The sequence below is a fragment of the Ranitomeya variabilis genome, chromosome 2 (genome assembly GCF_051348905.1).
Source record: "Ranitomeya variabilis isolate aRanVar5 chromosome 2, aRanVar5.hap1, whole genome shotgun sequence".
Classification (NCBI taxonomy): Eukaryota; Metazoa; Chordata; class Amphibia; order Anura; family Dendrobatidae; genus Ranitomeya; species Ranitomeya variabilis.
This window is the reverse complement of record NC_135233.1, coordinates 480,703,846-480,717,238: the sequence shown is the minus strand read 5'-3', so window position 1 is coordinate 480,717,238 and position 13,393 is coordinate 480,703,846. Positions and strand designations below refer to the sequence as shown.

Genomic DNA, 13,393 nt, shown 5'->3' with positions numbered 1-13,393 from the left:
ATTACAGTTATTGCTAGGCGAAGCTGTGTCCAGTCAAACATTGTGAAGCAAGGGGGAGATACATTTAGTTAAAGGGACTTGAGCATTAATGGCCTGTCCTTAGGATAGGTCATCAATTTCTAATTGGTGGGGGTATGGCACCCAAACAGATCAGATGTTCCCATTGTCAGTGGCAGCCGGAATTGTTCAGTACAGCTCCATTGACAGAACAGTGGCCATCGCCGGATAATGCACATCTTTCCCCTGTTTAATTAAATAACGAGCGGATGGGCAGTACCCAGCTATGTCTACTATACGGTTGATGTAGCTGTCGCAGACACTGGAAACAACCAATTGGTGTGGGTACTGGGTGTCATACCCCAGACATTGATGACACATCCTAATAATAGGCCATTAATTTTACAGGCCAGAACAATCTCTGTAATAGAGGGAGGTTTTCAACCAGGGGATTGCTCTCAATGACTCACATATGTACTCAGAAGATGGTAAGTGATGGGTCAATCCCAAAAATCTTAACTCATTTACAGATAAAATGAATCAGTTTTCATTTAAAATTTGCAGAAATAATATATGGAGATTTTTTTTCAAGAATTCTTACCTGTTGTTGCAGGTTTTGACATGCATTGGTCCACAAGGGTTGTACACCTTTCCAGCAGGGCAATTGTATGCTACATTTCAGAAAAAAAGAGCAAATTAGATTATAATCTTTACAATGTACAACAACTGACATTACCAATTATATAAATTGCTATAAGTATTATAAGTAAGCAAAGACACAATAAAGGAGATACAGTATATACCAGTGCAAAGTAAAACTCCTGAAATTGGTGCTCGAAACCAATTCAGGTGATAAGACACTATAACCCCTTTACTGACAAGGGTGGTTTGCACGTTAATGACCAGGCCACTGTCCCTTTATGAGGTTGTAACTCTGGAACGCTTTAACGGATTCTGATGATTCTGACAATGTTTTCTCGTGACATATTGTATTTCATGATAGTGGTAAAATTTCTTTGATATTACCTGCGTTTATTTGTGAAAAAAATGGAAATTTGGCATAAATTTTGAAAATTTCGCAATTTTCCAAATTTGAATTTTTATGCCTTTAAATCACAGAGATATATCACACAATATTGGAACCAACATTTTTTTTGTTAGGGAGTTATGTGTTAAAAGTTGACCAGAAATTTCTCATTTTTACAACACCATTTTTTTAGGGACTACATCACATTTGAAGTGACTTTGAGGGGTCTATATGATAGAAAATACCCAAGTGTGACACCATTCTAAAAACTGCACCCCTCAATGTGCTCAAAACCACATTCAAGAAGTTTATTAACCCTTCAGGTGTTTCACAGGAATTTTTGGAATGTTTAACAAAAAATTAACATTAAACTTTTCTTCACAAAAAATTTACTTCAGCTCCAATTTGCTTTATTTTACCACGGGTAACAGGAGAAAATTGACCCCAAAAGCTGTTGTACAATTTGTCCTGAGTACGCCGATACCCCATATGTGGGGGTAAACCACTGTTTGGGCGCATGGCAGAGCTCGGAAGAGAAGGAGCGCAGTTTGACTTTTCAATGCAAAATGTCTGGAATTGAGATCGGACGCCATGTCGTGTTTGGAGAGCCCCTGATGTGCTAACATTGGAAACCCCCCAATTCTAACTGAAGCCCTAACCCAAACACACCCCTATCCCTAATCCCAACCCTAACCATAACCCTAACCACAACCCTAACCCAAACACGCCCCTAACCCTAGTCCCAACCATACCCCTAACCCCAACACACCCCTAACTCTAATCCCAACCATAACCCTAACCACACCCCTAACCCTGACACAATCCTAACCCTAATCCCAACCGTAAATGTAATCCAAACCCTATCCCTAACTTTAGCCCCATACCTAACTTTAGCCCAATCCCTAACTTTAGCCCCAACCCTAACCCTAATTTTAGCCCTAACCCTAACTTTGGCCCCAACCCTAACCCTAACTTAAGCCCCAACTCTATCCCTAACCCTAATGGCAAAATGGAAATAAATACATTTTTTTATTTTACTATTTTTCCCTAACTAAGGGGGTAATGAAAGGGGGTTTGATTTACTATTTATATTGGGTTTTCTAGTGGCTTTTTATGATTGGCAGCTGTCATACATTAAAAGACACTTTTTATTGCAAAAAATAGTTTTTGCGTCTCCACATTTTGAGAGCTATAATTTTTCCATATCTTGGTCCACAGAGTCATATGAGGTCTTGTTTTGTGCAGGACGAGTTGATGTTTTTATTGGTACCATTTTTTGGGCATGTGACATTCTTTGATCGCTTTTTATTCCGATTTTTGTGAGGCAGAATGACCAAAAACCAGCTATTCATGAATTTCTTTTAGGGGGGGGGCGTTTATACCGTTCCACGTTTGGTAAAATTGATGAAGCAGTTTTATTTTTCGGGTCAGTACGATTACAGCGATACCTCATTTATATATTTTTTTATATTTTAGCGCTTTTATACGATAACAATTACTTTATATAAAAAATAATTGTTTTTGCATCGCTTTATTCTGAGGACTATAACTTTTTTATTTTTTCGCTGATGATGCTGTATGGCAGCTTGTTATTTTGCGGGAGAAGATGACGCTTTCAGCTGTGCCTTGTTTTTTTATGTCCCTCTTTTTGATCTCGTGTTATTCCACATTTTGTTCGACTGTATGATAATAAAGCGTTGTTTTTTGCCACTTTTTTTTTACCGTGTTCACTTAAGGGGTTAACTAGTGGGACACTTTTATAGCTCGGGTCCTTACGGACGCGGTGATACTAAATATGTGTACTTTTATTGTTTTTTTTTATTTAGATAAAGAAATGTATTTATTGGAACAATATATATATTTTTTTCTTTATGTAGGATTTTTTTTTTCTATACATGTAAATATTTTTTTTACTTTAGAACATTGCCCCAGGAGGGGACATAAATATATATTGTCAGATCACTGATCTGACATTTTGAAGTGCACTGTGTCAGATCAGCGTTCTGACACGCACTGCAGGGAGGCTTGCTGGCGCTTGCTCTGAGGAGGCACTTGCAAGCCACCTCCCTGCAGGACCTGGAAGGCCCCCTGCAGCCATTTTCAATCCGGAGCCTGCAGGGAGGAGGAGGTAAGAGACCCTCAGAGCAACGTGATCACATTGCGTTGCTCCGAGGGTCTCAGGGAAGCATGCAGGGAGTCCCTTCTCTGCGCGATGCTTCCCTATGCCGCCGGAACGCTGTGATCATGTTTGATCGCAGTGTTCCAGGGGTTAATGTGCTAATGGTAATGTGCTAATGTGCTGGCACATAGTGCTGGATGTCAGCTGCGATAGTCAGCTGACACCCAGCCCCGATCGGCCACGCTCCCCCTGTGAGCATGGCTGATCGGTGATGACGTACTATCCCATCGGTGGTCATATGGGCCCATACCACCTCGACAGGATAGTACATCATATGTCTGAAAGGGGATAATAAGGGAAAAACAAATAAAGGTACTATCTCATTGGTCGGGCAAAGACTAAAAATGTTTTCCTTTAAACTGATTTTTATAGATCTTCCCCTGTGGTTGCAAATCATATACATTTAAAAAAGAAAACTGAAAAGCACTTACGACAATGTCCTTCAGTCTTGTTTCTCCAGTCCACACAAATTCCTTTGGCAATGCACAAAGAGGCATAAACTTCCAAACTGGAACACACTATTTGCTCAGAGTAATTGCGCATACGACAGGCATCAAAGGCACAGGCTTCATAGTAGTGATTTGGACTAATAATTTTGTGACAATCAGCAAAGACCCTTTAAAATTAGAAGAAAATGCATATATCATTATATGTATATGACTGGATTCCAGTATTATAGCATTTATTCCACAATGGCAAAAATCTGACATGGAGTTATCAGGAACAAGGGACTCTATGCAATACACACAAGGCGACAGTCATTACTGGTATGAGGGGTGGTTACAACCTTGTGTCGGCTGCAGGCAGTGAAGCAATAAAAGAAAACTACTAGCTTGGTGTGACATATTTTCTGGTAAATGACATCACTACCAAGCACATTGGCACTTGTGATCTACACACAGGACCTGGTCAAAGAACCTTGGGGACAATTACTTTATCCTTCTGGCTGGTTATTTAATACAGTGCTACCCCCTCGTGAGCAAGAGTTGTAGAAACCGCTCCTCAGTACATGTGTGATCAGTGACAAGTCTCTGTGTGATCCTGGATTTAGTATCCTTCATCTGACCAGGTCACTTCATAGTCTGGATATTTCAATTTTATTAATTCCATGGATGATTCATGTTTAGCATGGCCAAAACCCTATGGATAGTCATAAATGAGGATTTTCCTGCTGCTACTGTTGTGGTAAATTCTGCCTCCCGCCAGACACTCGCATTCATAGATCCAATCTTTATTGATCTCTGAAGCTGTCTTGCCATCATAGATATCAGCGTGATTTGCTCAGCCATGATGTCCTTGTACTAGTCCAACCCTTCCGTCACGTTGACCCTGATCAGTACTTACTTGAACACTCCATCCGTGTCTGTATCTACCACTGGAATCTACTCCAGCCTGCACTCCTCCATCGTCTGTCCAGGACAGCAGCCAATCCACTATCAACCCGCCCCCACCTTCCATTTGACCAAATGTATTATAGTGTATAAACCATTATGTACACTAGCAATGCAGCTCAGCCATTTTGCTTAAAGTGCAACTGTCAGGAGAACTTGCAGCAAAATTAATTTTTCTGTCTTTAGCTCTTCCCTTTTTTTCCACCTCCTTCTCCGTAGAATTTAATGAGCAGCAACTGTCATCTCCTGTCTCATTAATCATATAACTTTGTCCTTACTCAATATAGAAATTATCCATGAACTAAGAGTGAAACATCAGTCCCATGAGGTGAAAAAATAAAAATTCTCTGATAACATATATTGGAATGGTTAGATTCATGGGTACACTCTTGATTTATGAAATAAAAATTAAAACTATGTTTATTCTTTAAGCTGTAATACCAGGCACAACCTGTGGACAAGAATATTGACGTTTATGAAAAAAAAAAATGATTTTTCATACATACCCGAAAAGTTTGAAAGAACACACAAAAAGAGCATTATTTTTATTATACATGCACAGTATGATATGAAATGTATTGAACAATTACATTCCAACTTACTCGCTTAAGATGATATCACAAACATCTGATGGTGGGCATGTTGGAGGTGTAGTAGAGTGAGTCGGTGGTGAAGTTGTTGGAGTTAAATTACAGTATGGCTGGCCTGTTACATTGACCTTCCAGTAGTTAGCCATTTGGGAGCAATCATTTACTATCTCACCACTTGGCAATCTGCAATCTTCGGAGTTGTTGTTCGAGCAAGTACCTAAGTTCGTGAAATATATGTTAGTGTTCACAACCGCTGGTTTTTTATCTATATATCTAAAACTAAAAAAAGTTAAAAAAAATATCTGGAATATCACGTACCACACTGTCCTTCAGTGTTGTAGCCAAATTTACTGAATGGCAGATTAATAACAAAGATCATTCCACTGAATGAGATGAATGCACCAATTTCTGGGATCTCCACATTCATGTTAATGCCAGCACTAGATATAGTAATGCCATTCGTGGTGAACCCTGGAGTTACCCAGTCGTTATTCAATCTAATCTGTAGAGAATGGTTGGAAATTGTTAAGAGGCAAATAGATAACAGTCAATGCAGTCATTATGTAACAAAATAGACAAAATGGTCATCATCAGACAATAAGAAACCAATATAGCTTATAGTACATACAGAATTCAAAGGCCATATGGACTTGGAGATTTTGGAAGTTGGCATTGTTAATTGGTTTTGTAGAAAAGTATGAATCAGGACTTTCGACTTGTTTTCTTACCCTGTTTTGCATTTTTCCTTCGTACATCATACGTGTCAAAACAACTTCAGCAGATTTATAGTAAATCAAGATAGATTGTGGACAGGACAAACCATCTTCAGCACCACAGAAGTAGTTGTCAACAAGGACCCGGAAGTTGTCATATTTGGGAGTAATCTGCTGCACAAGAACATATGTACATTTGTCCAGGAAAGTGTAATAGGTGCCATCAAAGGTGATGTAATGAGGGTCACCCCATCCGCTACACACACCTATTGGAAGTAAAAAAGAATATAATCAGATTTATATCATTGAACATTTATGTCTGATAAAAAAAATCTTTAAAGAAAAACATAATATAATCTAATTGGCCCAACCTCATTAGTACTAACCTTAAACTCCTCTCACCAGGTATTTTGGGTTTTCATTGAGCCTTTTACTATTTTGATGTTCGGTTATTAGAAAAATAATTAGCAGATCTAACATTGCAATTATGGTTCACTTCAAAGAGCCTAGATTGCTCGCGTAAACAGCATCTTATGAATTTTTCTTATCATTATTATTACTTGAATGGAAAATGAGCGTTTTGCAAAACTCACATTCGCATTCATAATATGAACAACATCCATCTTCGCTTATCTTTTCCACAGCGGGGAATCCATTAGCACAGGACAGTTTCTTTTTTTCCGGACAAGTCACTGGCTCGAGGGTAACAACATTATTTCCTTGACATGTGGCCTTTGTACAGTTATTAATCATCCATGTTTCATTAAGCTAGATAATGTAAAATGCAATGAAACAGAAAAATTTTAAAAATTAGTTCCGTTTCATTCAATTAGGCCAAATTAATACAAAATGGTGTCAATAATTCTACCCCCCAAAATGTAAAGGACTCTTGAAGTTGTTGTCTTCAATTAGTCAAGTCCATATAAAACAGCTGATATTAGTTATGTTAACATTGTTACCTTCTTAGGTGGGCAGTCTGATTCTGATGTTGTTGTAGGTACAGTGGGTGTGGTGGATTTTACAGTGGTTGTAACTATACAAGGTCCTGTGTGTCTTTCAGCTTCACACTCGTTATTACACTTTGCATAGAAGTAGCACCCTTCTGCGTCAGTCTTGTTATAGATGATTTCACCTAAAAAAATTATTAAAAAGAGAACGAACTAAGTGTTAAGAACATACTTATCAATATGTTGAATCAATAAAAGCAATAAAAAATCACACTTACCTGGTAAAAAGTGGTTGCTTTCAACAAGGCAGAAGCATTTTGTAGTCTGTGTCGGTGGAGTCTCAGTTGTTGTTGGAGGTTTTGTTGTAGTTGTTTCCATTGTGGTGGTTATAGTTGTGATTTCTGTTTTAGTTGTTGGCACTGGAGTAGTTGTAGTAGTAGGTGTTGTTGTAGTAGTCGGTGTGGTAGAGGTCGTAGTTTCTGTTGTAGTTGGTGGCACTGGAGTGGTAGTAGTTGGTGTTGTTGGTGTGGTGGTTGCTGTAGTTGTGGTTTCTGTTGTGGTTGGAGGCACTGGAGTGGGAGTAGTGGGAGTAATTGGTGGTGTAGTAGTAGGTGTGGTAGTGGTTGTAGTTGGAGGCACTGGAGTAGTTGTAGTAGTTGGGGTTGTTGTAGTAGTAGGTGTGGTGGTTGTTGTGGTTTCTGTTGTAGTTGGTGGCTCTGGAGTAGCTGTAGTAGTGGTAGTAGTTGGCGTTGTTGTAGTAGTTGATGTGATGGTGGTTGTAGTTGTGGTTTCTGTTGTAGTTGGAGGCACTGGAATAGTTGTAGTAGTTGGGGATGTTGTAGTAGTAGGTGTGGTGGTTGTTGTGGTTTCTGTTGTAGTTGGTGGCACTGGAGTAGTAGTGGTAGTAGTTGGTGGTGTAGTAGGTGTGGTAGTGGTTGTAGTTGGAGGCACTGGAGTAGTTGTAGTAGTTGGGGTTGTTGTAGTAGTAGGTGTGGTGGTTGTTGTGGTTTCTGTTGTAGTTGGTGGTACTGGAGTAGTAGTAGTGGTAGTAGTTGGTTTTGGAGTAGTTGGTGTGGTAGTGGATGTAGTTGGAGGCTCTGTAGTAGTTGTAGTAGTAGTTGGGGTTGTTGTAGTAGTAGGTGTGGTGGTTGTTGTGGTTTCTGTTGTAGTTGGTGGCTCTGGAGTAGTTGTAGTAGTGGTAGTAGTTGGCGTTGTTGTAGTAGTTGATGTGATGGTGGTTGTAGTTGTGGTTTCTGTTGTAGTTGGAGGCACTGGAGTAGTTGTAGTAGTTGGGGTTGTTGTATTACTAGGTGTGGTGGTTGTTGTGGTTTCTGTTGTAGTTGGTGGCACTGGAGTAGTAGTAGTGGTAGTAGTTGGTGGTGTAGTAGTAGGTGTGGTAGTGGTTGTAGTTGGATGCACTAGAGTGGTTGTAGTAGTTGGGGTTGTTGTAGTAGTAGGTGTGGTGGTTGTTGTGGTTTCTGTTGTAGTTGGTGGCACTGGAGTAGTAGTAGTGGTAGTAGTTGGTTTTGTAGTAGTAGGTGTGGTAGTGGTTGTAGTTGGAGGCTCTGTAGTAGTTGTAGTAGTAGTTGGGGTTGTTGTAGTAGTAGGGGTGGTAGTTGTTGTGGTTTCTGTTGTAGTTGGTGGCTCTGGAGTAGTTGTAGTAGTGGCAGTAGTTGGCGTTGTTGTAGTAGTAGATGTGATGGTGGTTGTAGCTGTGGTTTCTGTTGTAGTTGGAGGCACTGGAGTAGTAGTAGTGGTAGTAGTTGGTGGTGTTGTAGTAGGTGTGGTAGTGGTTGTAGTTGGAGGCACTGGAGCAGTTGTAGTAGTTGGGGTTGTTGTAGTAGTAGGTGTGGTGGTTGTTGTGGTTTCTGTTGTAGTTGGTGGCACTGGAGTAGTAGCAGCGGTAGTAGTTGGTGTTGTTGTAGTAGGTGTGGTAATGGTTGCAGTTGTGGTTTCTGTTGTAGTTGGTGGCACTGACGTAGCTGTAGTAGTAGTAGTAGTAGTAGTAGTAGTAGTGGTTGTTTCAGGGGTTGTTGGAGAGGAAGTTGTCACTGTGGTTGTAGATGGTGTTGTTGTAGGATTACACTTTTCAAAGCCACAACACATAACTCTGATTTCATAATTATAGCAGATAGGAGGTTGCTGTTGATCGTTCTCACAAATTAGTCCAAATGACACATTGCACTGAACAACTTGTTCAAGTTCTGCTAATGGTGTGTCAGGGAACCTCTCAGCTCTGCACTGAATGTCTTGTGGATGACTACATATAGAAAATCCCTTCTTTGTTATATCAGCATAGGTTTCAAAATCTCCACTAGAGTTTCCTTCTGTAGGATAACTGGCATCTATCCACTCTGACCATTTGCAGACTTCTTCAACACATATTGTACTCACAGTTGTTGTCCCTATAGACAAAAAGGCATAAATTACACTTGAAAATGTGTAGGTTAATATAAAAATCAAATAAAAGGCAAGGAGAAAGAGATAGATAGATCTACACTATTGTAATACAAATATATTATTTCCAAGAAAACTTGGTCTCATAAAAAACAAAAAACAAACCTGCTATCTGTTTGCTATGCCCGCCACTGGCTTTGTGAGACCAGTTTATTATGCATAAAGATTGGTATGTTCCTATATAATTTGGCATAATTATGTTAATCAGTTTCATAGAACGTCAGTGTTCATTAAAAAATGTGGATATTTAAAGGAATACACTTTAATACATTCTTTCAGGATCTAGTACTGTACCTGTAGTAGGGGTAGAGGATTGCGTTGATGAAAATGTAAAGGGGGTTGTTGTAGTATCATGGCAGTTATCATGAATATCCCTGTAAATGGTTCCATTTTCCCTGCAGATCGCGCTCATACAGCCTCCAAGGCCATCAGTGGTGTTGTAAATAACATCATTGTATTGATACATTTTACCATGGTATTCACAATGGCATGCTGTAAAAACAGAATGTGAATAGAATTGGTAATACATCAATAATATTTATAAATAACTAATGAACAGAATTTTAAGACAAAGAGCCTATAAAGATGGGCCAACTGTGGCCGTTAATTGCCTGGCGATCAGCTACATGCAAGCCAATAGGAGGTAATTTAACCCCTTAGTAACAGAGCCAATTTGGTGCTTAATGACCGGCCCAATTTTTACAATTCTGACCACTGTTACTTTATGAGGTTATAACTCTGGAATGCTTTAACAGATCCTGCTTATTCTGAGATTGTTTTTTCATGACATATAGTACTTCATGTTAGTGGTAACATTTCTTTGACATTACTTGCGTTTATTTATGAAAAACGGAAATATGGCGAAAATTTTTAAAATTTTGCAATTTTCAAACTTTGAATTTTTATGCCCTTAAATCAGAGAGACATGTCACACAAAATAGTTAATAAATAACATTTCCCACATGTCTACTTTACATCAGCACTATTTTGGAAACAAATTTTTTTTTTGTTAGGAAGTTGAAAGGATTAAATTTGACCAGTGATTTCTCATTTTTGCAACAAAATTTACAAAAACATTTTTTTAACCCCTTTCTGACATATGACGTACTATCCCGTCGAGGTGGGGTGGGCCCGTATGACCACCGACGGGATAGTCCGTCATACGTGATCGGCCTCGCTCACGGGGAGCCTCCGGCACATTAACCCCCGGCACACCACGATCAAACATGATCACATGACTCTGTGGACTCAAATATGGAAAAATTATAGCTCTCAAAATGTGTTAACGCAAAAAATATTTTTTGCAATAAAAAGCGTCTTTCAGTGTGTGACGGCTGCCAATCATAAAAATCCGCTAAATAACCCGCTATAAAAGTAAATCAAACCCCCCTTCATCACCCCCTTAGTTAGGGAAAAATAAAAAAAAATAAAAAATGTATTTATTTCCATTTTCCCATTAGGGTTAGGGTTAGGGCTAGGGTTAGGGTTAGGGTTAGGGTTAGGGTTAGGGCTAGGGCTAGGGTTAGGGCTAGGGTTATTGCTAGGGTTAGGGCTAGGGTTAGGGCTAGGGTTAGGGCTAGGGTTAGGGTTAGGGCTAGGGTTATTGCTAGGGTTAGGGCTAGGGTTACGGCTAGGGTTAAGGCTACAGTTAGGGTTGGGGCTAAAGTTAGGCTTAGGGTTTGGATTACATTTACGGTTGGGATTGGGGTTAGGGGTGTGTCTGGGTTAGAGGTGTGGTTAGGGTTACCGTTGGGATTAGGGTTAGGGGTGTGTTTGGATTAGGGTATCAGTTATAATTGGGGGGTTTCCACTGTTTAGGCACATCTGGGGCCCTCCAAACGGGACATGGCATCCGATCTCAATTCCAGCCAATTCTGCATTGAAAAAGTAAAACAGTGCTCCTTCCCTTCCGAGCTCTGTCATGCGCCCAAACAGTGGTTCCCCCCCACATATGGGGTATCAGCGTACTCACGTCCCCCGGCGTCCACTTCCTGCACTGACTGAGCGCCGGCCGTAAAGTGAAAGCACAGCACAGCGGTGACGTCACCGCTCTGCTGTTAGGGCCGGCGCTCACACAGTGCAGGACGCGGACGCCGGTGGATGCGAAGGTGAGTATGTACTGTTTGTTTTTTTACATTTTTACGCTGGTAACCAGGGTAAACATCGGGTTACTAAGCGCGGCCCTGCGCTTAGCAACCCGATGTTTACCCTGGTTACCCGGGGACCTCGGCATCGTTGGTCGCTGGAGAGCGGTCTGTGTGACAGCTCTCCAGCAACCACACAGCGACGCTGCAGCGATCGGCATCGTTGTCTGTATCGCTGCAGCGTCGCTTAGTGTGAAGGTACCTTTAGGCACATCAGGGGCTCTCCAAATGCAACATGGCGTCCCATCTCAATTCCAGTCAATTTTGCATTGAAAAGTCAAATGGCGCTCCTTTCCTTCCGAGCTCTGCCATGTGCCCAAAGAGTGGTTACCCCCACATATGGGGTATCAGCGTACTCAGGACAAATTGTACAACAACTTTTGGGGTCCATTTTCTCCTGTTACCCTTGGTAAAATAAAACAAATTGGATCTGAAATAAATTTTGTGTGAAAAAAAGTTAAATGTTCATTTTTATTTAAACATTCCAAAAATTCCTGTGAAACACCTGAAGGGTTAATAAACTTCTTGAAAGTGGTTTTGAGTACCTTGAGGGGTGCAGTTTTTAGAATGGTGTCACACTTGGGTATTTTCTATCATATAGACCCCTCAAAATGACTTCAAATGAGATGTGGTCCCTAAAAAAAAATGGTGTTGTAAAAATGAGAAATTTCTGGTCAACTTTTAACCCTTATAACTTCCTAACAAAAAAAAATTTTGGTTCCAAAATTGTGCTGATGTAAAGTAGACATGTGGAAAATGTTACTTATTAAGTATTTTGTGTGACATATGTCTGTGATTTAAGGGCATAAAAATTAAAAGTTGGAAAATTGCAAAATTTTCAAAATTTTCGCCAAATATTCATTTTTTTCACAAATAAACCCTAGTTATATCGAAGAAATTTTACCACTATCATGAAGTACAATATGTCATGAGAAAATAATGTCAGAATCGCCAAGATCCGTTGAAGCGTTCCAGAGTTATAACCTCATAAAGGGACAGTGGTCAGAATTGTAAAAATTGGCCCGGTCATTAACCCCTTCCTGACATCCGACGTACTATCCCGTCGAGGTGGGGTGGGCCCCCATGACCGCCGACGGGATAGTACGTCATGCCCTTTAATGCGACACCGCGACTTAAGTCGCGGTGATCGCATTAAAATTCCGACGCCATCTCACCTGGGGGAAGATGGCCTCGGCATTTCGGGGTATGGCGCCGCCCCCCCGGCCTCCCGATCGCTGTGATTGGCTGTTCAATTCTGAACAGCGAATCACAGCCTTTCTCACTGTTTCAGCCAATCAGATTGGCTGAAACAGTGAGGTCCCAGGCTAGGATCGAGTACCGATGTACTCGATCCTGGGGCCGGTGCCTGGCAACGCCAGGCACCGACCAAAACCCCCCGGATTGGCGCGATCGACGATCACATCGATCGCGCCAATCGCAGGGCACAGCGGCGGTATTACCGCGCTGTGCCCTGCCTGGACCGGCGCCCCCTCTGCCCTGCCCTGCCTCCTCATCGGTCCGGATCCTGCAGCTGATTGGCGCGATCGATGTGATCGTCGATCGCGTCAATCAGGGCACAGACCCGCCGCATTGGCGCGATCGACGATCACATCGATCGCGCCAATGGCGGGGCACAGCGGCGGTGTTACCGCGCTGTGCCCTGCTTGAATATAACTGCCTGGGCCCTGCCTCATCTCCCTGCCACCTCCGGATAGAGGGCACAGCAGCGGTGTGCCCGCGCTGTGCCCTGATGGTGACCTGGGGGTGACCTACCGGTCACCTGCCGGTCACCTACTGGTGACCTGCCGGTGACCTGCCTATGATCGGAGCTGTGAGCTCCGATCATAGGCTGGTGCCTAGCAACACCGGCGTCACCAGGGCCTCCCCTGATTGGTGGGATCGATGTGATCATCGATCCCACCAATCACAGGTCACAGCAGCGGTGTGT

The 13,393-nt window shown here is 41.5% G+C and overlaps 1 protein-coding gene across 1 annotated transcript in view; it reads right to left on the bottom strand.

Moving 5' to 3' along the window:
• Nucleotides 1-13,393, bottom strand: part of LOC143803847 (uncharacterized) — a 147,921-nt gene that overhangs the window by 59,784 nt on the left and 74,744 nt on the right. The window contains exons 32-40 of the mRNA XM_077281612.1: nt 9,667-9,793; nt 7,123-8,138; nt 6,857-7,029; nt 6,491-6,665; nt 5,913-6,163; nt 5,503-5,686; nt 5,197-5,401; nt 3,635-3,819; nt 599-668 (exon numbers count right to left, since the gene is read on the bottom strand). Coding sequence (XP_077137727.1) covers nt 599-668; nt 3,635-3,819; nt 5,197-5,401; nt 5,503-5,686; nt 5,913-6,163; nt 6,491-6,665; nt 6,857-7,029; nt 7,123-8,138; nt 9,667-9,793 — 2,386 coding nt within the window. The remainder of the gene's footprint in view (nt 1-598; nt 669-3,634; nt 3,820-5,196; nt 5,402-5,502; nt 5,687-5,912; nt 6,164-6,490; nt 6,666-6,856; nt 7,030-7,122; nt 8,139-9,666; nt 9,794-13,393) is intronic.